Here is a 25,992-nt window from a genome sequence, read left to right on the forward strand (position 1 = left end):
TGCAGTTTTTAATAGCAGTAAATATGGGCAGAGCTTAATTTGATTGTGTATAAGTGTGATATATTATTTCTCAAACTAATACTGTTTTCAGGGTACTCTTAAGCACTCTGCTTTTTACAGGGTTGTTTTTATCCAGGCTTTTGCCATTTTACTACTGTAAAGTAAGCTTTGTAACTATTTTCCAGATTGAATGCTGTATTTGAAGTTGACACAGACCTTCAGAAGGATGTCCGGTTGAAAATTACAGCAGAAATGGCCTGGCCTTCAATACTTAGTTCACCACGCCAATTAAGCTTCCCCCTCACAAATACAAACAGTTCATCAGTAAGTTATTTTGTTGGTAGTACCATTTTTTAATTTTATTACAATATTTTTAAAAGGTTCTAATAGCTTTTTAATAGCCTTTGAATTTTTAATAGCTTCTAATTAAATGTAAGCTTCACAAAAATTGTGTTTCCGATTAGGAAGAAGAAATTTTTCTAGAAAATCCAGCTGATGTTCCTGTGTATGTTCAGTTCCTTCCTGTAGCCCTGTATTCTAACCCATCCACATTTGTTGATAAAATGCTAGAACGGTAAGTATTGTCTTAGAGTGCATAGGTTATTTTCACTGTACAGCAAAAAGCATTTTACAAAAAATGGGCGCTGTTTGTAGTGTTGTCCACTTCTAGAATTTGTATCATTAGTCCAGTTGGGAACTGAGTCTAGGGTAGAATATATTTCTTGGTGAGTTAAAACAGTGTTTACTTTTTTTCCTTAACTTGACGGGGTGAGGGGAGTAATAAGGGAAGTTAAGTGATTCTGTCAGCTGCATTTTGAGTCCTACCATAAGCTATTGGTTTGTACTAAAGTCTGTACTTAGTACAAGTATGTTGCTATCTTCCATTATCTGGGTAAAGAAAAAAAAAACTTGCATGTGTTTCAGGTTTAATTTGAGTAAGCCATCTAATTTCAATCTGAGGACTCTAGAGTTCCAGGTCTTCAGAAATTGTGTAAGTATTTCATTACATTCTTTAGATACATTTTTAATGTTTTAAGAAGAGTTCAGTCATGCACACGTTGAATTTTAGAGGGGTGTGTGTGGAAAAACATGGTACTTCTATTGCATATTCTTATGGAAATGGGAAAAGTATTTCTTCAAATATAACAGTTACATTTTAACTTTATATGCTTGTGTTACAACAGAATTGCAAAAGTTGTAGGAAAACTATTGCTTTATTAATACTCTTACAGGATTATTCAGTGTTGTGTTTGGTAGTTCTAAAATTAGCAAAGTATTGAGTTTTCCATTGCTTTGTTCTTTATTTAAAACTATTTTTTATTTTTTTGTGTACAACTTTAAATACACATTTTTTGCATAGAGTATGCCACATCCTGAACACTTAACCAATATATAGACACCTTCACCTCCATATGCAATAGCTTTATATTAGCAATTTAATGCTTGCAATGCATCTAAAGGCAAACTAGGCAAAGTATACTTTTTTTTAACAGGTCTAAGTTTGTTTTTCCCCTTTTTTCTTTACTCTGGAAAGACAATATTTTAAAAACATTTTACTAGTGGAACATTTTGAAGGTAGAAAATGTTACATAATGGCTTAAAGTTAATTTAGTATTTAAAACTATACATTTAAAACCTTCTCAACTCCCAGTATTAGAGTTTTATGAATCCACACGTGTATAGTGTAGCTCCATTCTGTCTTGCTGTGTTCTACTGCTTGTCAAACAGATATTTACTAATAAATATGGAATTTCTTGTGCCAAAAGTATTTTTTCTTTTAAAAAACAAAAATCAGTGTGTTCCCTTTGGTAGTACACTTGTCTATAACATATTTTTCTATCTAAATAAAAGTTTGTTAAATGTGTTAAAAATTCCTTTTTTTTAAAAAAAAATGTTGCTTTTGTTTTCCCCGTTCTTTTAAGGTCCAGCCATTACAAAGCACTGTAGGCCTTACAAAGGGCCTGGCTCGTCATTCAGTTTTAAGCCTACTATTAAAACCTGGTGAGAGAAAGTCCGTCAAAGTAAAATTCACTCCAGTTCTTAATAAAACTGTTTCATCATTAATTGTTATCAGGTATGGTAGATATTTCTGAAATGAGTTTGAGTTTCTGATATGTCTTTATTTACTTATATAATCATACTTACTGTCAATAAGAACCTATCACTTTTACAAGAGTAATTGCAGAATCATGTGTCTGGACAAAAAAAATAAATGTAATTTTGAGATGTTTTGCAGTAGTTAAGCTGTATTCGGTATGTACTTGCTAATACAGATACATTAGCAAGCTAATCCATAGCTATAGTTTGACTCGATTCCTTAAATGCATGCTGTACTGCTTTGAAAGTAGAGTATCTAGTTATAGGTGCCATTTGCAAGGTAAAGTTGCAATTTCAGTTTTTCCCTTTAAGAGCTTTGTTTGCTTAATTATTTACCTTTTGTATCATGTGATACTTTAATATGATGATGAAATACAAACTATAACTAGTGTGTCATCGTTCTGTTAATTGTATGCTATGGTGTACTTTCTTAGGCTTTAGTCTTTCAAATGCTATATATATGGCAATTCGCACTACATACTCCTACAGTGGGGAATTACCTGTGGGACTGCTTATATTTCTGTCTTTCAGGACTAGGATATAGCTTTGTATTCTGTAGAGAAGCTTGCAGAAGCAATAGACTGCATAATCCTTTTGTGTTTCCACCACCCCCCTTTCTTTTTTACACACAGAAATAATTTGACTGTAATAGATGCCATAATGGTACAAGGACAGGGAACGACTGAGAGCTTGAAGGTTGGAGGCAAACCTCCTGGTCCTGGAAGTTCTTTACGCTTTAAAATCACAGAAGCACTATTAAAAGACTGTTCAGAAAGTGAGTACTTCATGAACTACTGTGCTGAACAGAAAATAAATGGCATTTTACATGTGCAACTTAAAATACGTATGTGTGGAGATGTTTTTTCCCTGTTCTAGGGTGCCAGAATTTTTTAACCTTTAAATACATTAAAATTGCTTCTTAATTTAGACAGAAAATGGTACGTTTGTTCTTTTCATTTTAATGTGAAAATTAGGAAAACCAAAAATGTTTGGAATCTGCATGCACATGGCCAACAGGGAAAAGGGAAGGATATGATGTTCCTTGATTCCTTGATGAAAATTAAATCCCAGGCAAATTCTTTAATGGGGTCAGAGGTTTTCTGCCCCATGCCCCAGGCTTGCTCCTGAGCAGAGGACCAAGAGTACCTATATTTCTGAAGGAACTGGTAAAAGCAATTTAGTTTTTATCTGGTATTAAAATCTGCTTTATTACTTTACAGATATCCGGATGTATTTATAAGATTTTTATCTGTTAATTACTGACTGAAATTTTACTGCTTTTTTGGGGGATGAGTTAAAAAAAAAAAATCAAGTAAAGCTTAGTCATTACCTCTTTCATGTTGTAAGTTAGGGATTTTTTTCGCTGTTGTAGCTCAGCAATTGATTTTACTTTTAAGGCACAAAAAGTAACTTTTAATACTCCAAGTGCTGAGACTTTTTACTGAATACTACTACTTTTTTTTCTTTTTGTGAGGAGGTAGCACTACCACACTTGGGCGTTTTTGTTTTCTTCCCTGATGAGTTGGAATGCACAAGAGTCTGGTAACAGAAATCTGTTCTGTCATTTATGTAAAGGTTTCCATAGGCCCTGTTGTAGAAGATGAGCATAGTCAAGGATATCCATTTAGCACAATATTAACTATTTTTCTGTTTGTCTCCAGAAATGAAATACAAGGAACCAAATTTCACATTGAGAAGAACTTTTAAAGTGGAAAATACAGGGCAGCTGCAGATTAATGTGAAAACCATGGAAATCAGTGGCTATACATGTGAAGGATACGGATTTAAAGTAGTTAACTGTCAAGAGTTTGCACTAAGTGCCAATGCCTCTAAAGACATTGTCATATTGTAAGTATTTTTTTCTTCTTGCATCTAAATAGTGATACCTGAGAAATTCTGTGTACCTATTTCTGTTCTAGAGGAAGTGAGTGTCAGTTAAATTCTAAGTTTTGTTACTTAAGCATTGATTATTTTTGTTTTTTTTATAAAAACATAAAACATGAAACCTCTCTCTCTTCTTGCAAACAATTATTTGATTTTTAAAGAACTTAAGTTTTCATGACTGCCTCTAAAATTATTTTTTATATTATCCTGCATTGGAAAAGGGCTATATACAGCTTTTTTATACACTTCCTTCGTTTGGGTTGTGAATGCACATGAGCTGTGATTTATGTATGTTTTTGGTGCATTGCAGTAGATACAAAAGTGACTTTAGTGTAAGGGTAAGCATAATGCACAGCATTTCAGTCTTAAATATTATGTCCTGTACCTTAATGAGAACGATTATTTAGTTCTGCCAGTTACTATTGTAAAAAAAATCTCTGCATCAAAAGTTATTCTTCAACACTGCTTGGATTTAAAGCTAGCTGTTCAGAATACAGTATCTACATAGTTCAGAAGATGGTACTGTTATGCAAGAGAATGTACAAGATACTGCAGGCAGTGAAACTTCGCTAGTATTTCTGTAACAATCTTAGTTGGAGACAGGAACCTAGCAATGTTTTCAAAAAGGTATGCAATTTTTATTTAAAAGTGAAGTGTTTAAAAACTTTATAGCTCACATAACGATCGGTTCCATTGCATAGTTACAGCCATTGTTGTGTTTTTGTTTTTTTCTTTTACCACATTCATAGCTTTTTTTAGCATATTTGGTCAAAACTTGATTTCAGTTGTTATATTTTCCTATGGTATATCAGGGTAATCTAGTATCAAATGTGTTAAGCATAGGTGTTTATGAACTTTGAACGCATCTTGAGGTATTTGAAAGGTATTCATAAGTATTTGTAAGCTAATTGTGTGGATGATTATTACTTGTGCTGCTAGGGTTATTTGTTGTAAATGTTTGAATGGAATCCCAGTCATGACAGTAATTGCAGGGGTGGGGGTTGTTAAATGGCTGAATATTATCTCAAATTTTTGTGCTGGTCAAATTACAAGTTCTAACATTATTTACTTTGTTTTCAGGTTTACACCCGATTTCACTGCTTCCAGAGTAATTCGTGAATTAAAATTCATCACTGCAGGAGGCTCTGAATTCGTATTTATCTTGAATGCATCCCTTCCATATCATATGTTAGCAACGTGTGCAGAAGCGCTACCCAGGCCCAACTGGGAATTGGCACTGTACATCCTTACCTCAGGAATAATGAGGTAGTGTGTATATGTTTGTTCTTATCAGTATATGTGCACGAGGTACCACCATTTGCATACAGATTCAGCCAAACTTGAATCAAATCAGGTATTAGAGCACTGCTAACTGTATTTGTGTACAGGTTGAAGCATCCTTCTTGAGTACTGTGCTTTAGAAAGATATGAGGCAGTGACTGCAGTGAGCTTAGCAGATGCCTTGGTTGAATTTAACTTTGCTGCCACTTGTATGTGACAGCCAACTGGTGATACTAATAATGGAATTTCTGAGAACCTGAAGGGCATTGTATTGGTGCACTTTTTTTCCCCCCTCAGTGACATATGTTAGGTATGACTGGTTGAAACTTGAGCTGAAAGTTCTATTATGTTTCCTGGTCTAACCTCTACCTGTCTTTTTTTTTTTATCTGAAGCTATAAATAATCTGAAGTTACAAACAATGCTTTCCTACTTGTCTACTGGATATGAGACACTGTCTTCCACTGCCTTTATCCAGAGAGAACCGTAGCATGGAAAGTTAATCAATGGCAACAAATGTTTTACTGTTTAGTTAGTGTTAAACTTGTGTTTTAGTGAATTTCTGCTGTGATGAAGTGATTTTCCTGTGTGCTGAAAATCTGAAGCATTATCCAAAGCCATTGTAGCAAATCACGGGTGTAATATTCTGTGATTCTTTCAGTTTAAGATACTGTTTTTTCTATTTTGCTGTCCAGCATTATATAAATATTTAGTGAAACTCTTCCCTTGCCTAGGGATTGATTAAAGAAATAGAGAAGATAAAGTTAAAGCTTGCTTCTTTTTCTTTTTTGATTCTTCAGCACTTTTATAAGTAATGCAGTATTTTTATCTCATTTTTCTTCTATGTATCTGCTTAGTTTATTGACGGAGTGAACAATGTTTGCCAACTCCTAAGTGTAGTTTGTAATTTTATGTGTACTGTATTTGTTAATTAGACTTTACAAAATGATACAGAATACTAATCCTTTGCTCACTATTTTTTCCTGCAAGTACAAAGCTTAGCAGCAAATTAGAGGAGTCCTAATGTGACCATTTCATAATATTCCAAGGATCAGGTGCACAGACAGCTTCTAACTTTAAGGAAGTCATAATATAGATGATTGCTTGTTGCCACTAACATAGTTCTTATTATCACAGTTATCCCTAATTTCTACAAACAGCTTGACTTTGTCTAGTTCATCTTCCTCTTTTAATAAAATATTGTCTGAGGTGCCTTCCCTAAATCACTGCTTGGCATGTATTGGTACCATACTTATGGCTCCGAGCTTTGAAGTTCAACTTGATAGGCCGCGTGCAAAGGACCCAGTCCTATTTATGAACTTACCAAGGATGCATATGGATGCCCCAGGCTAAAACTGTGAGGGGAAAGAGGTGTTATTCTCACTGTGTGGTGTTCCTCATGCGAATTTATTTTGTAGTTTAAATGACATAAATACTCTAGGCTAGATATCTTTTTGTATTACTGTTATCAAAGAAGCAAACAAAAAAATGGACCAGCATTGCTACCACCACAGCAAGACAAGGAAGTGCAGTTAAAAAGACCACAAAGCAAGACTTGTTCTGTGGGTTTTTTTCTTTTCTAATTTCAAAGCTGGTACTCAATTTATCAAAACAACAAATAAAGAGCTCTTACAACGGCCCAGCACTGATACACCGAGAGGAGTGGTGTGGGCTTGACTGGGAACAGTGTTCACCCAGCGCACCAAACCCCTGTGCTCCATCTCAAGTTTGTATGGCGCTATAGAGATGTAATACTCTTGTTGGTATCAATCTTGTGAAATTTTGAGATAGTACCATAGATTATACTTTAAAAGTGAACAAGGTCATACCTTATTCTTTATATTCCAAAACTAATTGTATATTTGATGGCATAGCACCCAAGGCAGGCGTCGCTGTCTTGCGTAGGAGTTTGTGTAAGCTTGTCTGAAAACTTCCCTTATTTCCTTACCTTTTCTGTAGCTTGTTGACACTTTGGATGAAACTTACGTTGCCTACCATCTGCTGTCAGGTTATACGTCTGCAATCCTTTTTTAATTCCTGGGGTGGAAAAAAGCATTGATAACCAGCTTATAACCAGCTGAGTTTGTCTCCAGAGTTGCTTGCGTTTTTGTTGATAGTTAAAACTTCAGATGATATCTAGACTAAATTTCTCCTAGACAGCTAAAGTTAAGTGAGATACCTCATCCTTTTCTGTGAATTGTTGTTCTTTTATACATTTGACTTACAAAAACCAGCAGTCAGAACTGAGATGAGAACAGAAACTGAAGTTGCTAATTTGAAGTTATTTTTGCATAAACCTTCTACGGTAATAGGCAAGGCAATCTTTAGCAATCAGAAGTGTGTCTCATACCCCCACCATCACCCCAAAATTCCCACCTTTTAGAAGATGTACTCCATAGCACTGTGCTGAATGTCTGCAGTGATTTTATGGCTTCATCAGGAATACAGCTCACTGCAGTGTGTTATGTAAGTGGAGAACTCCTAAACACTACTGCAGCAGATGCAATTAGTTGTAAAACTTGACATAATAACGCTAAATTTTAGTTCTCTGAACAGCAACACAGTTATCTATGGAGGATCTCCGCTTTTGAAACGGAATTACACCAACAGAGCTGCTGTCCACTTGGATGCCGTTTTAATATTTTGATTGTATCTTATTTTTTCCATTTGGATTAATATAATTGGGGACTTCTTATCAGATTTGCATCTTTAACCTTTATTCTCAGTATTATTGACATTCTCAGCATTATTGATGTGCATATTATGCTAGACTAATTTATGTTTCTGTTAGACAGAAATATGGTTTGGATGCAGTTTTCAGCTTTTTTATAGAAGATACAAACTTGTGTAATTAACCTTAAAATACTCAAAGCATAGAAAAACATAGAAATACTTAAATGACTGCCTCTCTACTCTGCAGCGTGCTCTTTCTCTTGGTAATTGGAACAGCCTATCTAGAAGCTCAAGGAATTTGGGAGCCATTTAGGAGACGGTTGTCTTTTGAGGCCTCAAGCCCACCCTTTGATATGGGAAGGCCACTTGATCTCAGGAGAATAGTTGGAATTTCATCTGATGGAAAGTAAGTACATGTTTTTTTCTTTCTTTTTTTGCTTTTTATTTTTTCCTATTTAGTTGTAAGGCCAGTTAAAAAGTAATATACTCTTTAGAACAGATGAATGAATTATTAGTCTCCCATGGGTGGAAGATGAGTTATAAAAAAGGGACTTTGTGGCTGAGAGGATTATTAATTTCTTTCTAAAAACAAACCCTGTAAAATTTTCTGGTTCTGCCCTGGAAAAATGCGAGGTATAAACTGCAGAAAAATAGCAGGCCAGAATTTCCTACCTTTGGGGGTCTACATTTTTTTAAAGGCAATCTTTTCCTCCAACATTAATTTTGAATGCCATCTTACTCTGTTCATATGTACAGTGAGCAAGTGAACAGGAAATGGTAAAAGCTACTGACTTGTCAAACAAGTTTTCAACATTTTTGTTGATTATTTGCCAAGAACAGTGTAGTTAAAGGTTTCTTTTGGACATAGTGATTCTTTTTTCATGTGGAAGAATGGAAACATTGTGGAGTACGTTTAAACACTTGTTGTTCTTTCAGCTTGAATGCACTTGGATCGGATTCCAATCACGGCTCGTCCAGAGGGATCTATGGAGCAGGCAGTTCATCTTCACGATCCAGTGCAGGAAATCATAAACAATGCAATGCAACAGCACACCTTCACAGCAATAGAAGTGCACCTGATGTTGAAAACATCAAATCCAAAAACAGTTCAAGCATACCTAATAGGACTTCAGCACAAGCAGCTTCCATGCAAACAGTGAACAGAACGGGCCCCTTTACCTTAGATTCAGGTGCCACAGCTCAGACTCATGCTGCAGGCAAAAGAGCCAAGGGCACGAGGCAAAACCAGCAGCCAACACAGCAGCAGGCACCAGCTTTGGCAGAGCAGACCCTCCAGCAAGCCCCAGCATCCGGGCCCCAGCAGCAAGAGCAACAGACTGAAAGTGCTTTGCCACAGCTACCGCTTCTCAACACACCTCATGTCGAATGTACCAACAGCAGAAGGCACAGCTCAGAGGACTCAGATCTCACTGGGCTCATAGAAACCATGGAAAAAGACTTTGACCACCCAGAAACCCCGTCCCCAGATGTGTTTACAGAGCAGCCCCCATCTCCGCTAGCAAAAAACAAAGGTAATACAATTCTACATTTTTTAACAGGATGATTCATTATGTAAGCCACAGAACAAGATTTAATCAACTGTAAAGGTCATGTTTTCATAGTGTGGAAGGTAATAGCTCTTCCCTACTCTTCTGTATGCATCCGTGCCTTGAAACACTTCCTCTTTCTATTTTACAGCCAGCAGTGAAGTTCTCCATGCAGTGCTAGGTCTTCCTGCAAAATTTTTGGAACAGTTTGATGAAAGCAAATGTGAATATTTAGACATCTGACCCTCTGAAGAAAAAAATGATTTTGGTTGCAACCCCTTCCCCTGTGGGTTAGCATCAATCCCTCCCACCTCCAAATTTTGTACTTGGAGCTGGGGATTGAGGAAAAGGAAATTGTCCAAATAGTTGGGGAAAACTGAAAGGGGGAGAAGGGGAGAAAGGGAGAGAGAGAACTATAAACGCCTGTGATATTGTTCAGGAATGGAATTCTTCATGCCCAGGCTTGCAGTTATTTTGGAAAATCCTTGGTGTCATGTGGTCAGCGAATTAATGTGTTGCCATTATCTTTGAGGATGGAGTTGAGTTTTAATTCTTTATGGATCTTTTCAGTTTTCTAATGCTTTAAGTAATTTATTGGATTTCATAAATCAAATATGTTCATATCTTAAAATTGTGTTTCTATAAACACTTTGTTAGAGTATAACTTCTCACTGTGCTTTTTGTATTAGCCATTTTAGTTGCCCCAGAGCTTTGTTGTTACAAATTTAATCTTAATGTGTTTCTTTCTAAATATTTTTTCACTTTTTCCTAGCAATGTTATGCAGAAACAGTACTGGTACTATTTTATTTATTAGAGATTAAGAAAAAGAAAGGTAGGAAGGTACATCCTGAAGTATGATCATGCACAACAACAGAAGAAAGCTTCACTGTTTTTAGTAATGAGCAGGGTGCGATGTTGCATTTGGACTTTCAAATGGGATACTCTGAAGTGATGAGGTTTTGGGGTCCTACTGAAGCATGCTGCTACTTTGTGTTTTGCTTTGTTTTTAAATTTAGCTGAGTGTTGTGGTTGGAGGAATTGAAGAAAAAAAAAGCTCACTTAAGAGAGCTACAAGCAGCTTGCCAGGAATCCAGTTCATAAAGGCTAAATGGTACTCCAACTAATTACATGACTATAGGAAGGTTTCATAGGTAGCGTCTACGTTAGCAAGTAGTGTGGTATTGGGGCTCCGTAAAGCAAAATGGCTGGTAGAGAGGATGCAACGTCTTCATGGGGCGTGTCTGAGGGGATTTACAGTGGATTGGTCCAGTACTTGAATGCCAGAGAGGGCTGGGAGTGTTTGAGGAGTGCATCTTCCATTTGTAGTTCAGTCTAAGACTGATTTTTGCACTCCAAGACTGCTGTACAACAGAGCTGCTACACAGTATGTGGGGACAACTGAGTTTTGTTTCAGAAACATTCCTGATCCAAATAACATGGTTTATATATCTACATTAACATTTTTGCACCTACAGCAATTTCTAGCAGTCTACGTATTGGAAACTTGTCTTACCAAATAGTTGCTCCGAAGTGTTTGATGGACCTTTGATTACATTTTTCAACCATATTTAAATATGTTTTCCTGAGATTGATGCTTCCATTGATTTGTCTGTCAGTTTGGAAAGCTTTCTAAAAGATGATACAATACGTGTTTCTTTATCATGTACACGGGAGTCACTTTTTGGCCTTTCATTTTTATTTTTTTCCAACTTTCTCCTGATTACAAATGCATTCAGGTAAATTCACTTCTTTCTTCCTATTATGGAGCCTTTTCATCATTTGTGTTTTAGCATGGTGGTACACTGAATATTTAAACACGTTACATATTGCAAAATATATAATGAGTTTTTTGCAATTCACGTAGTTTTTTTGACTTCTTTGTCACCTCAGATCAATAAATAAGATTTATTCATGTGGACTTCTCGTTGGGTACGCTTTATATGAAACCCCAGCATTATCTATAAACCATAACTCAACTTTGAGAAGCTCAGCACATCAAATAAAATTTGCCTGTTTCCATTTGCCCTCTTCAAAAATGTAAAACGGTAGGGGAAGTTCCATATCTATCTGAATCTACATACACATACCGATCTTTTTCTTGAGATAAATAGCTAGAACCAGTTGCAGACATTTGCAGAAGCAGCAGCTTCTGAACTAAAATTTGATGTCAGAATATCTTGTGCAGGATTTCAGTCTTGTTTCATGTTCCTAATATGTGGGTCCTAGTAGAGTGATGCAAATCTTAGCATGAGGCCTTCTAAGGCAAGTATAGAATACTCCAAATAAGTTTGAAGCTGACCTCCATAAAATTTATGTACAGACCTATTTGTGTTTACACTTCTATTTGCATTCACGTTAAAAAAAAATATGTCAACAATGTTTTTGTTGTTACTGATACTGAGAACTTTAAGTCTGAAAAAGAAAATGTGAAGACACTGCCCTTTGATATGTACCTGGTATTTACTAAAATACCGAAGGCAAATTTGTTTTGGTACAAACTGTCCCTGAGGGACATATTGTCAATTTAAATATGACAGCTACCTTTGTTCTTCTGCTAAACTGAATTCTGATGTGAACTGGTACAAATCCCAGTAGGGGTTGAACCCAGTTATTTGGCACAGGTTAAGTGAATCTTTGAGCGAACTACTAAGTCTGTCCTGCAAGCAGCATGGCAAGCACCGCATGGCTTATAAATGAAAACGCTTAGTCTGAAGTTTAATATCTAAAAGATCTTATTGGTAAGGGCATATATTATGTCTAATGAAAGATATGATAAGAGTACTGTGAATGCTCTCATCCTGTATGAGAGTAATGAGAGGCGCTAGTAAGATGATGACTCTACAAGCACACACAGTTTCTCTGTACTGATGTTTTTCTCGATAACTTTCTTTACTCCCCAGGAGCTTGCTTTATATATAGAAGGCTATTTTGCAAGCCAGGACCGCTGGCTTGATTTGGAAGGTTCTTAAACCTCCACACTTTGAGGAAGGTTCTTAAACCTCCACATTTTGAACTTCTACTAGGCTAGGTTTCAGTTAGCCTGTAGAAAATGCAGGAAAAACATAATTGATTGTTCATGTAGCGCTATTTATTTATATGTGGATTGCTTCAAGAACACTTAATGCATTATTTTCCCTACTTTGAGATGCAGTAACACTTAAATGTGTCAAGGCCAATCTATTTTACAGCCAGCTTAGTTATAGCTCTTAAAACAGTACACTCTGAAAGAATAAAACATGTCAAGGAGAGAAAGTTCACTTGGGTGTGAGATTTTCAATTTTCCTTTTTTTTTTTTTTTGACATTTTTGCCAAGCAAACACTGCTAGTGAGTGATCTTTCTTATCCACTCTAGTCTTACTGTAAGGTTTTGTTTTAACTGACAAGCATGTTCAGCACTTCTGTTCTTCATTTGTTGGGATGGTAAAGCTTGTACCAACTTCTGACGTTCTTGTTTAAATCTACTCTTATGTGGTGAAACAGTCAAACTGAATCCCAGGAATGTAGCAGAGGAGCACTTCATGTAGCCAGGTGCCCCATGTCTACAGAGAGGCAATGGAGGTAGGGCTCAGGAGCATAAACGTAACTGTGGAGATAAGAGTTCTTCAGGTTTGATGGTATTGCTCGCATTTGGTGTGAAGTGGTTGTAAATGTTTCTGTATCATAACAGAAGATTAACTTCAGATGTTTAATCATGTGTATTAGCCACCAAAATGAAGTGAACTAGTCTACCGTAGAGTACTGCTGCTGAGAATCTGAAGTGTCCTTATCTCCCTAGGGAAAGGGAAAACACTTCAGCGGAAGACTAAGCCACAGAAGAAACGGGAAGAAAAGGACAGAAGAGGGAAAGGAAAGCAACAAGAAGATGAACTGAAGGATTCCTTGGCAGATGATGACAGTTCTTCAACCACAACAGAAACCTCCAACCCAGATACAGAACCACTTCTCAAAGAGGTACAGCACTGCTCGTAAAAGGAGGCTCCTGTGTAGCTGGTGGATACATCACCTGTTAGAGAGCAGCATGGCACTTGGGAATAGGGTCTCTTTTTCCCCCAGCCTTCATATACTGTAATACCTAGCAAAGAAAGAACGTTAAAAACCCTCTTTCACAATTCTTGCTTTCACTTCTCAGTTTCTTCCTCTACAAAAGAGGAGCGTGAACATGCTTGAATCATGTAGTCTCAGGACAAAGTGCCTGAGTGACTATGGTTTGAACAAGCTACCAGTTGTCAGCAGAATTGTGGTAGACGTCTCTGTGCATGCTCCTAGCCTATTCTGTTTGCAGAATAAAACACAAGGTAGGGACGCTAACTTCACTCCATAGTTAGTGTACACTAAAACAATGCATTTAATTGGTTACAAAGGGTCAGTTTGGTGGTAACTTGTCAACAGGTATTAATTACGTCTGCCACTGCAACCATACCTCTACTATTAGTTTATTCACTGAGCTTACATGCTTCTTGGTAATAAACAAAAGCTCTAACTAACCACTTGTGTAGTGGTCAGTTTGTCATGAATGTTTTTTTCTAAAGTATGTACTATGGAACCAAGCAATGCAAAGGTAGTTGGTGAGAGAAGAAAACAAAGCCTAAGTGTTGGCATGTCTTAAATTTGAACTTTAGAAAAGATGGGCATTCTAGCTGGAAAAAAAAAAATAGCCTATCCACTTAATTTTAAAAGTTATGGTTTAGTTTTATCACTTTTGATTTTCAGGATGGCTATTTGACTGTATACACACATTCAAAAAATTTTAGAAGTGCAGTTAGAAATAAATAATCATATGGTGAAGGTGCAGTTATTCATTGCTTTGCTGATTAATTCAGTTTGTTTTAAATGGCCTGGACTGCGTACAGTGGATGCCATGTAGGTCTCAGTGCAGAGCTAATCTTTTTGAGGCCATGTCTCTGATCTCCTTGGAGCATGTTAATTTGTTATTTGAAGAAGCAGGAATTAAAACATCTAGGAAAAGTTGGATAGCGTGCTTTATAAGTATACTCACTAAGTAGTAAAAAGATAACTTCTGTGCTTCAAAATTGCTCTTACTTTCAACTAGCATTCTTTCCTCAGTCCTACTTGCACTGTGTATGTTGCAATGCAAGTGGGACTTCTCATTTACTTCTCGTTGTTGATATGCTATTATAATGTCTTCTATAGGAACCTGAAAAACAAAAGGGAAAAGTTACACCAGAAAAAACTGAAAATGAAACAGTGCAAGTAAAACAGAAAAGTAAAAAACTGCTAACAAGTATCAAGAAAGAAATCCCTGTAGATGTGAAAACCAGGTAAGCATAACAGGTTTATTAGTAGGAAGGCATCATGCTTGGATAAAAATCTGTGTTCAACTGTTGTGGCTGTCTGGCTAATGACAGCAGCAGATAGCTTCAGGCAGCTTCCTATTCATTCCTGTTATCAGGAAATATCTGAAGCTTGTAAATAATGAATTATTTGGTGGGAGTATGGTGCGTTAATATGAGAACTAAATCCAGAGAAGAAAATCAGGTTCAGCAATATTAAGTTTTTGTATATAAAAAAAAAGGTATCTCAGACACAATACAAGGTAAGCATTTCTACAGGAGCTTCTAGTAGCAGCACTGTAAGCTAGTGTTAGCATGAGTACCTTCAGTTGCTCTTGGTGGAGTTACAGCTATGCAATTCCCTTCATTTTTATCAGAATAAAATTGGTGTCTTGGATATGTTGTTAAAGGAGGCTGCTGCTGTCAGTCCCTTTCCTTCACAGACAGATAATTGATTTCAGATTATAGAGTAGGGAAAACAAACAACCTTGGTCTTGCTGTATCCAGTTCATTTTGAAATCTTATTCTGAAATTCTAAAGTCAGATCAGTATTAGCCACAAAGGTAAACTTTGCCACATACGGAGGTGTGGTATATTGCGTTGTTTTCCCTGTTGCTGTAGTTAATACTAGACTGAGATTTAGTTCAAGTAGTTAGTATACATTCATTTTCTTCAGAACGTTTCTGAGAACATTGCCAGGTGAAGTCCCTTTGAATTTTTTTCTTCTTGCTGTTAGCTACTTTCCTCTGTCGTCTAAAGCACAAGTTTATTACGTGTGACAGTATTTAAAGGCCCAAGTAAGAGTTGAGTTGGAACTCTTCTGCAAGAAATGAATAAAATAGTTTATCCCTAGAAAATTTACAGTAAGTGAGACATACATAGCTGGAGAAAGAAAAGTATATAGCCAAATAAATTTGCTGGTGGGTTGGAATAGTTTTGTCATTGATTAATAGATCATCCCGTGCATTCACGGCAATAGTTTGAGGGGCATGCAAGTGTCATGAGAGTAGTAAAATACCAATTGCCATCTCTTGGTTGCCCCTGCATAATCAAGCAGGTTTTGTAATCCTAGAGCTCCGGGATGAAGGCTATGATGAGTGAGCCACAGTACATATGCGCAGTAGTGTGGGAGGGAAATGAGCTGGGGTTAGGAAGGATGAAAGGGTGGAGCTGCGTATAGGAGGAATACAAGAGATGACAGCAAAACTAGGTTCATGAATAGCTTTGAAGTGAGCCTAAGTTTGACATAAGAAAGCCACAGGAGATGAGTCTTATGTAAAACTTACTGTATGGCAGGCATATATATGTTCATATGTATATATGTATAGTTCTTAAAAAGTATATATTGTACATTATGTATATAAAAATTATTTTTAAAAAATCTTCAGCACTTCAGAGAGCAAAAAAATAAATGGATCTTTATTTTTGTTTAGTTCCTTGGAATTATCTTATACTCCCCCACTGGAAAACAAGCAGCGCAAGACCTTTCCATCCAAGATATCTACACAGCACCTCTTGACGAATGGGTCCAAATCAAGAAACCTCCCAAAAACAAGAGGTAGTATGAGGCTGTTTTCAGAAATAACTTGGAACTTTCATTCTGCTTGTTTGCAACCCCTTTTAAATGTGTAATTCTCAGTTTGGTGTTAAAAGGCTGCTCACTTTATTATCCACAGACTTGCTTTTGTTTTGCTTGTTTGTTTTAATAGGCCCAAACAGTAAGTTAATGGAGAGCAGGCCATCAGTATTAGCAAAATTTCTCCCCAGTGGTTCTGGACAGGAACTAGGAAACACCAGCAGCTCAGAAGGCGAAAAGGATTCTCCACCACCGGAGTGGGACTCTGTGCCACTTCACAAAGCTGGCAGCTGTAAGTAGTCACTAGAGGATGACAGAATTAGTCTTCTGCAAGGAATATCTGTAGGCAGGCTTAATCTGTTTATAGATCCTCCTAGCCTTTTTTCACTGCATAGCTGTACTCCCATTTTCTGCTGTAGGCCTAATACTAATAGCAGCCTGTACAGTTTGGGAGATTTGAAAACCACATGGGTCATTCCGCAGTTCTTCAGCGATGAATAATTCTTCAGAAGCTGCTGAGGAAATGAGAATTACCGCTTGAAAACAAAATGTATTTTCTGCAGCAGATGGAGTTTTGCTTGCTCAAGTCTGCTGCAGTCAAAGTTTAAATTGTGATCCCTCCTTGAGAGGAACCATTGGAAACACATTATTGCAGTGCTTAGCATGGGGCACTATTACAAGTTTTGGTTGCATGTTAAGTCCCCTTGTGGGAACCGAGTCACCTTTCTCTTGGTTGCATGTGATCATAAAGTCATCTCTCTCCACGGTGCTCACTTAGAAAGGTTAAAAGTTTCATTCTTTTTCTTCCATGCAAATCAGTTTATGTTGGTGCTTTTACTGATATACAGTCTCACAGTATTTAGTAAACCTGACCGGTAGAAGGTGAATATGGGAAAGAGCCACTTCCTCAGTAACTGGGAACAGCCTTTGAAACAATTCCTCAGTTTGAACAGAATAATAGCAGAGTATGAGTAGCCATCATTTAAAAGCAAATACTACAGGAAGGTATTTTATGCTTCTTTTTATAGCTACGGACAACCTTTATAAACTCTCTCTACAAACCATGAATGCAGATGCTTTCCTGAAACAGCGACAGCCCTCACCTACCCCTGCCTCTCCATCTCCTCCTCCTCCTCCTCCCGCATCCTTAGCTCTTGGGCCACGCGGAAGCACTTACAGCAGCATTGTGAACAGCAGCTGCAGCAAGTGAGTTCAAATCTGTACTTCCTCCTGATGTCACAAGCACAGAATACTTGAGGAACCGATGTGCTTGATATGGTTCATCTCCCTTTTCTCATACCCATTTCCTCTTCCCATGGAAACTGCTTTTTTGCAGATATTACTGTGCCTATCTTACCATGCTATTTATCTTTTTTTCTGGGTTTTGTTACAACTTGGTAGATTAGAGAAAAGTGCACTTAGATAAACTGTTGAACTATTGCTAACATTTTCATAACTACCAGTTTAGATTACTGGTTGTTCATCAAAGTGCTGAAGTCCAAAACCTTAAACCTTTTTTTCCTTCTTTTACCTTTCAGCGAAATGAAAAGCAAGCAGCCTAGTAGTACCAAACACAAGCTGGCAAAGGCAGCTTCTCTTCCAGGCAGGAATGGTAACCCCACTTTTGCTGCTGTAGCTGCTGGTTATGACAAGAGCCCAGGTACTAGAACCAGCTTGACATACTAAATACCTATGAGTATTTCCTGAATATTGTATTTAGTTGGTTGGTTTACTTTTTGCTCAGTTTAGATATATTGTTGCAGGTGGCAGTGGTTTACCCAAGGTTTCACCAAGTAAGACAGATGTTTCCAGCAATATCAGCATTTCCCATGCAGTTGTTGACAGTGATGGATCTGACAGGTAATCTTTATACCTCTTGAATATCTAGGCTCCTAGAAAGCAGTTAATAGCATTTTGAAGGTAGTGAGCAGAGTTTATTCTTTTTTTTATATATAAAAAAAAAAGGAAATAATACAAAGTTCAGGCACAGCATCTCTCCTTTACAGAAAAAAAAATAAAATAAGTGAGAACTTACAAGAGACTCAAAAGTGGAGAGAAGGATATTCTGGATGTGACAGGAACTTCCCCCCTCATTCCCAGTAACTCAATTTTGTATTCGATGGGCATCAAAACAACAAGAAATCATCTTGGCTGTTTCAGTATTGAGGAGTATGTACCAGGGTGACTCAAAATAATTCACAGGCAGAATTTCACGCTGTACAGCAATGTCTGTCACTCCCAATTTTAACAGTAAGACCAGAACAATAACTGGCCTTTTTGTCATGTGTAGAAACAGAGTATAGCTGCACTCTGTCATATTCCCCACTGCGCAGTGTCTTGTCTGATATATTTTGGCTGTGCATGTCTGTAAAGAGCAGTGTGTGTCTGTTAGCCTTTCTGGAATAGGAATGAGATTGGAAATCAAGTTTTAATACACAACGGAGTTGCTTTTCTAAGCAAGGTTTGTGGGTGGGTTTCTGGTTTGTTTTTGTAAATGTTTATCACTGATTCCCATCTGTATTTTCGATAAACTTGCCCACAAGCTACAGTGTGAGCATTTGTTACAGCTCCTGAGCAGTTCTAAATTTTATCTGCTTCTCAAAAAAATGCACTATGTCTGCAAGCGTTCTGAAAAACAGCAAAAGAGCTATCCTCAGATTTCTGTTGGAGCTCAGTATACAGATTAAAGAGCATTATATGTAGTGTGCTGCTCCAAAGTGGATGTGTACGCAGGGTAATGTTTTGCTGTAATCATTTTTTAAAATGAACGTAAGTTAATTTCCCAACACTTTATCACCATTTTAGGTTTTATATATGTATTGTGTGTGTATGTGTACACACACATTTTTATATATATGTATTTGTTAGTTTTTAATTGTTGGTAATACTTCTTTTAATGAGTTGTGTATTTCTTTCCCATTACTCCTTAATATTTAGTTCGGGTTTGTGGAGTCCTATCAGCAATCCCAGCAGTCCTGACTTCACGCCTCTCAATTCGTTCTCTGCGTTTGGACATTCTTTTAACTTAACTGGAGGTAAGGTTTTCTTTCCAAAAATTTTCAAATACAGGTAAAGAAATGTTTCCGTGACACCACTCTTAGCATGGGCCCATGCTTCCATGCCTACCCCCAAAAGGATGACTGTATAGGAAAATGCATTATAAATTGTTGCCACATTCAGTGTTTCAGCCCAGAGAGTGTTAGTGGAAACTTTCAGATTTTGTTGTGCTGAAAATAGTTGCTTTGAAGTTTCTCAAGTTTCAGAAAAATTTCTTTGTTTGTCTTCCTCCCCTCCATCCCTCCCCCAAAGCTTTACAGTAAGTCTCAAAAGTGTGCCACTAAGCCTGTGGTTTCCTGAACAGTTCACACTTGCATAAAACCATTGCTATATACATGAGGTAATGGTCTGTCCCTCACGTTGCTTTCATCTGGTGTATTCCTCTAGCATTCATACAGCTGCATAATGAGCTGATGCATATTAAAACCAGCAATTAATTCCTGCATTTAAATATATAAATATAAATATTTAGGTAAACTTTCTATAAATGGCTAATAAGATGAGACCTTAATGCAGGCAGGCCATATTGTAGGGGACAAACGTTCTACATACTTAATGTAGATTTGCATACCATGTTTGGGGGCACATGGTATTTTTTAAGGTGTCTACATGCCATTTGTGTGTTTGCTGAAAAATGCTGGGGGTCTGCTTGCACCTTCATCTAAAACACCTGGCATCAGTGACTTGAGGGACTGCAGTAAGATGCCTGGAATCAATTCTGTGCGCAGGGACTCTGCAAACCATGAGTGCTGGAGCTGCCCTTTGCTTCCCTTAGCAGAGTTGGGGTCTGGGTGGGCTGGGGCACAGCCAGTGCCGTTGTCCCCTACCTGGGAAGGGCGTGCTGTGCTTGCAAGAGGCTGCTTCAGCACCGTCACCTACTCCAACTGCAGTTCACTTGTAATGCTGAACTGGCAGGATTTTCAGTATCGCTGTGCTTGTGCCAGATTCTCTGACTACCTGGCTTTGTGCAAACAGTATCTGGAATAAAATCAGTTCCATAGTTTGATACTGAATTGTGCACAGTAAGTGCAGAACTTTTTTTTTCCCCACTACAATATTGATTTAACTTTGTAGCCAGTGTCCGATACAGGGCAAGTGAGATGAGATCTGTGTTACTGTGTGACCTTTTCTAGTCTCCCTTCTTGTACTGAACCAGGACCTACTAGAAAAATATGGAAAGTAACAGTGAACAATATTAGTCTGCAGTTTTTCTTGAAAAAGGAGGAACAGCCATGTGCTCAGTTTTATTTCATTTTATTTTTAGAGGTCTTTAGCAAGCTTGGTTCGGCTCGATCTGCTTATGGGCAGGATGTTCAAAGAAACTGGAGTGAATTCAATAATGTTCCATCATCCATCTGGGATCCTTCAGCTACAGATTCTGTACCCTCCTGGCCAACAAGCTCGAGTTCTCCAACTCATACAACTGCAGTAAGTATTCCGTGCAAATACAGTGTTTTGTTCCTGTTACCAACCTGTTCTGTGCCTGCCATGTAACTTCATTTAGGGGATTTTTAGTGTAGATGAAGAAAATCAGCTGAATTATAAAGAAAAAGGAAAATTAAAGGTATTCGTTGTTCTGTGGTATTTAAGTTGAAATGGCTGTTGGACAAAGTGATTGCTCTGCTCACATGCAGGTAATGAAGGAAGGCAAGTCAATTGGTTCACAAAAAATATGTCATGAGAGGGTCATACAGCACTTACAAAAGGGTGCTCTGTTTCCACATGCTTGAGGATTGTGAGGAGACATTCTGCACACGCGCTGTGGCTGAACGCCACTTCCGTCACTTCCAATTTGATGGACAGTTGCAAAACAGCCATATGATAACTTTCAGATTTTGATTCTGCTTGCTGAATCCAGAGTGGCACCTTGTAAATTAACACAAGTCCAAATAATAATAATAATAATCGAAAAGTCAAAAACAAAAACAAAAAACTCAAGTGTGTTTTTCAGCATCAGAAAAACACTAGAGGACTGAGCATAAAGTGAAGTCTTTAAACTAAGTTTGGAGATCTTGACAAAAGATGTGTATAGACAGTGGTGGAAAGGAGAAAAAAAACCACACACCTAAAAACTTTTACACAGACTGTAGCTTTGCTCTATCATCCTTCTGTCTTTATGCCAGAATAAAATTTATACCACAATAGCTGTCTTCAGTGTCAGCTGAAACTGTTCTTCATCTTGTCCTCCGAAAATGTTTCTGCAGTGAATAAGATGCAGTATTTACTTCACCTGGTAGCAAGCAGTTCAGATGCAGTGGGGGCAGGCAGCAGGCAGGGGAATCCAAAGAACATCACACGGCTTCCTAAAGACGCACACTTGCTGATCCCTTCTTTGTCACGTGGTTAAACTGTAGCTATAGCATTGCTGTGTAAAACTACGTATATGTACAATATATAAAAATGGAATTTTTTGCTTCTTGGACACATGGAGGACAGATTTCTTTCTCATCAAGTGATGAAAGAAGGGATCAAGGACAACCAGAACACTCCAGCTCTCAACCTGTTTCCTGGCCGCTTCTGAAAAATACGTGGAAGTGTGCTGAAGGAAGCATTGAGAAGCCAGACAAATAGTAGAGGAGAATTGTTAGTCTCTGCTTTGAAAAAAAAAAAAAGCATTTTAGACATTATTCAAGAAGATCACGTAATAAACAAGAATGCAGGAAACAGATTGAAATGTACAAAGCCTTTTTATTGATAGTATTTTTTTAGTAATTTTTCAAGTGCTTATGGTGAGTATTTTTTTATAGGAAAACTTTGCTACTCCTGCCACTGAAGCTAAATTCTAGATAAGACAACAGGTACCAGACCAGGGCCTGTGCTTTTCTTTCTGGCACAAAAGCCAGATCTCTTCTTGCAAACAGCAGCTATACAAACAGCAGCTATATAGTGGCTTCTGTATTACCCTCTTCTCTAGGAAGGGTTCTGCGGAGTTGAATGTGTCCTTCCTTATTCCTCCCGCTCTCCTATTTTATGCATAACTCTTTGCTTTTGTACTAAACAGCGTTTGACTTCTGCATCTCTTCTCCCCTGAAGCCTTGCTGCATTATTGCTGCTTTCCCCCCAAGTTTCTTTCTAATGACAGCCCCTTATTTGTCTTTCCTCTGTTATCCTGCGTGTGCTTCTGCACGTGGGCTGCTTTGCACCCCCCTCCACAAGCCTTGAAAAGGAGCGGCTGTCTAATCAAAGGTATTCTTCTCTGCCAGCCCTTACCTGGTGGCCACTTCTGTTTCATGAGCGGTTGCCTTTCTACCAGTCTCTCCCAAGTGCTTTTGGGACCCGCAGGGATAGTTCCTGGCTCTTTTGCCCATAGCAAGGAACAGAGTGGATTTAGTGTGCCAGGGATGCTGTCTGAGCAGCAGAATGAGTGTTTCTTGCTGCAGGCTTAGTAGTCTAATGCTTGCACAGCTTAAATATAACCATTTACTTACGTAACGGCTATAAACTGTGACCCCAGTTTAACTCGACGTCTCAGTGACATTGGAGGGTCCTAATGATGCTGGCCTAGTTTAACCCTTTCAGATGCTCAAAATTCCTACCCACCTCTGTGTATCAAACTGAATGAAGGCCTTTTGCTAACTTGTTAGTGTCTAACCAGATTCGGATACAGTTAGGTTGAATTTATCTTCGTTCCAGGGGAAAAAATCAAGTTTATCTTGTTTAGTTTTCTAAAAGGATTTTGATTTTAGTCTTCAGATGCAGAGTATGCTGATACTGGTTAACCTTCAGTGTGCCTTATCTGAGGGCTGAGATCTTGGGAAGGGATGCCATCTCTCCACCCAGTAAATCCAAACACAGGGTTGTTTGTACCTGACAGCACGTACTCAGCAAGCCCGCTGCCTTTTGGATGTATCAGGTTTACTGTATATTTGCAAATTGAATTTACAGCTTATGTGCATTAAGTCCATTGGCACTGAGGTGTGTAGTGCGCTAAGCCTACATGGAGCAGGTTCTGCGCTAACATTAGCGTGGAAGTTACGCTAACCTTTCTCGTCGCCATCTCTGGCTGCTTCCGAGTATCGCTTCCACAACAGCGTTGGTTAGATTCCTCTGCTTGTTGCTTGCTGCTCTTTGGGCTGTAATGAAACAGATCACAGAAACTGCGCCCTGTTCCTTTCTGCATGCGTTCTCTAGGCTTGCTGTACCTGTCCCATGCCTCCCAAGTGCCTTTGTGACATGTTGCAGCACAGCTGTGTCTGCACCACAGCCACTTGTCAGAGACCTGCCTTGAGAGGCAAGACAGACTTTCTGAACTCCATGGCAAATGGCCAGTTATCCCATCTCACCTCCCTTCATCTGGGTGGGAGAAAAGAGCAAATACTGGGAATATGGGGAGATACAGTGGGGCTGAACACAGGTAGGGTCATCCAAACTGTATGATTTCTTTTAATGGTTGTGTATGAAAACAAGGAGACAGCTTTGCAAACTGCCAAAAAAGGATCAAGGAATAAACTTCACTGCTACCTTCCACTTGAATTCTGTGTTGTTGTTTTTTTTCCAGACTTGAACCACGTTTATCTACCTTGTTCTAACTAGTTTAATTAAGCTCTTTGGCCTTTGTGTGTTTAAGCTTGAATACCTGTAGTGCTTAAATTAGTAATGGTATGGGAATGAATAAGCTCAAACAAAAATAGTGTAAAAGCCTGTGATGTAATTGCACTCTTTGGCCCATCAGTTACTGGACACACTTGGTGACATCGATAGTGTTGTGATCCCTCTGGGTGAACTCTAGTAAAGGTATCTCAAAACTGCACGTTGCAGTGATGATGGAAGGGCTTCCACAGCAGGCTTGCTTTTTCTTGGATACTTTTCTTTCGGGGGGCTGGAAAATTAATAGAATTCAGAAGTGACAACAGAGGTTACCGGACAGCTACTTACTCGGCTCTGTCTTTACTGCAGTCGATCCTTGGCAACCCAAGCGGCCTGTGGTCCACCACTCCATTCAGCAGTTCCATTTGGTCAAGTAATCTCAACAGTGGCCTTCCCTTCACCACTCCAACAAACGCCTTGTCAGGTATTGATCTCATGGGTAGCGAAAACTCCTCTCCTCCTCCTCCATCCACTGCTGCCGCCGTCGCCAATCCTGCTGAAGACATGGGACAGACCTACAATCCTTGGAGAATTTGGAGCCCAACAATTGGAAGAAGAAGTTCAGATCCTTGGTCTAATTCACACTATCCTCACGAAAACTGAAATCTGCAGTCAAGCAAAAGGAAAGGACTCTCATCCAGGTCATGAAACAATTCTGAATGCGGATTTTTGAAACATCGTTTTCAGGCTGTTGCTGGTCATTGCTTTTCTTTTTTCTCTCCTGCCCCTTTCCTTCCCTTCCCCTTCATCCCGCCAGCCACGCTTTCACCACTTGCTCGTTTTTAAAGTCTATCCTGCGATATGGTAGTGTGAGATTGCAGATAAGCTTGAAAAAGTCTGGGTGTGGTCACAAATCCAAACTGCAGCTAAAGCCTGTAAATCTGAACAATTTCACTGGTTTCATATTTTACCATCTGCCACTTCCATTTAGGAAACAATTTGAACTATACAACGGTCCTGGCATGCAATACTTTTATGAAAGTACCGGTTTTGGTTTTTAAATTTTTTCCAGTATTACCCTCCAAGTTCTAATTTAAAGAAAAAAAAAAAGGCACTTTGTGCTGAAATGCAGAGTATTTTTTTAAAATAAGGCTGTCTTTGTTAACACAGGTTCTAAGAATGTAAAAAAAATAAAATAAAAAATATAAAAAAATGAAAAAATAAAAAATAATTAAAAAAAAAATAACACAAAACCGACACAAAACCTTAAGAGTAAAATGGCTGAATGTAAGAGCATTCTGTTAAGACTGTAATACACTTTGTGCTGTTTGTACATTTGTAAACCTGAATGCATTTTTAAGTTGAACTGAAATGCACACAGCCAAGACTTGTGGAAGAAACAAGATACCTTGTGCATTTCTTAGGGATACAACTTTGGGTTGTACTTTAAAATAAATAATGCTTTTTTCAAGATCTGTCTACTGTAGTTCTGTTCTCCAACTATTCTCTGAGCTTGTGCCTGCATGAATCCACTTGATGGTGGTAGCCTTGAGGCCAAAATCTCCTGTGCACAGCGCCTGTATTAACAGAAACTTCACTGCAACTGAAACCTGGTTTCTCAGCAGTATGGGTTTGTAGCATATAAGAATTATAAATTGTTTTCAGGGTTACACAGTGCTTTGAGATGCCACCCACTTGAAGATTTGCTGGGTAACAAAATGCTGAAAAAACATCCAGACCATTAAAGTTTGTGAATATCAGGCACAAGAGCAGCTGCTGTTCTTCACGCTGCACCCATACCTTTGTAACACTTCTCTGACAGATCTAAAGAACTTCACTATTTGTAGACACAATTTCTCTCTTCCTTTAATGTGTCTTTCTCTCCACTAGCTGTAAGGCAAGTCTAAGCGACTAAATATATTCATCTGTGCTAATGCCAGGTAAAAAAAGGAACTTTCTGTTACAAGGAAGCATCAATAGACACTAGCATCATAAAATCACTTAGAGCTCAGCGGCATTGCTCAACATTTACAGCAGATTTTTATCAGAATCCTTTTTTT

The 25,992-nt window shown here is 38.1% G+C and overlaps 1 protein-coding gene across 1 annotated transcript in view; it reads left to right on the top strand.

Moving 5' to 3' along the window:
* TMEM131 (transmembrane protein 131) overlaps positions 1 to 25,403 on the top strand; it is a 94,680-nt gene extending 69,277 nt beyond the window's left edge. Inside the window, exons 23-41 of the mRNA XM_035334522.1 lie at positions 186 to 324; positions 465 to 574; positions 925 to 991; positions 1,923 to 2,074; positions 2,730 to 2,872; positions 3,759 to 3,945; positions 5,062 to 5,247; positions 8,181 to 8,339; positions 8,870 to 9,465; positions 13,257 to 13,432; positions 14,633 to 14,760; positions 16,206 to 16,330; positions 16,482 to 16,640; positions 17,377 to 17,554; positions 17,887 to 18,008; positions 18,112 to 18,208; positions 19,286 to 19,383; positions 20,670 to 20,833; positions 24,302 to 25,403. Of these exons, the coding sequence (XP_035190413.1) occupies positions 186 to 324; positions 465 to 574; positions 925 to 991; positions 1,923 to 2,074; positions 2,730 to 2,872; positions 3,759 to 3,945; positions 5,062 to 5,247; positions 8,181 to 8,339; positions 8,870 to 9,465; positions 13,257 to 13,432; positions 14,633 to 14,760; positions 16,206 to 16,330; positions 16,482 to 16,640; positions 17,377 to 17,554; positions 17,887 to 18,008; positions 18,112 to 18,208; positions 19,286 to 19,383; positions 20,670 to 20,833; positions 24,302 to 24,595 (3,280 nt within the window). The 3' untranslated portion in view covers positions 24,596 to 25,403. The remainder of the gene's footprint in view (positions 1 to 185; positions 325 to 464; positions 575 to 924; positions 992 to 1,922; positions 2,075 to 2,729; positions 2,873 to 3,758; positions 3,946 to 5,061; positions 5,248 to 8,180; positions 8,340 to 8,869; positions 9,466 to 13,256; positions 13,433 to 14,632; positions 14,761 to 16,205; positions 16,331 to 16,481; positions 16,641 to 17,376; positions 17,555 to 17,886; positions 18,009 to 18,111; positions 18,209 to 19,285; positions 19,384 to 20,669; positions 20,834 to 24,301) is intronic.
* The last annotated feature ends 589 nt before the right edge of the window (positions 25,404 to 25,992 follow it).

The sequence above is a fragment of the Oxyura jamaicensis genome, chromosome 1 (genome assembly GCF_011077185.1).
Source record: "Oxyura jamaicensis isolate SHBP4307 breed ruddy duck chromosome 1, BPBGC_Ojam_1.0, whole genome shotgun sequence".
NCBI lineage: Eukaryota > Metazoa > Chordata > Aves > Anseriformes > Anatidae > Oxyura > Oxyura jamaicensis.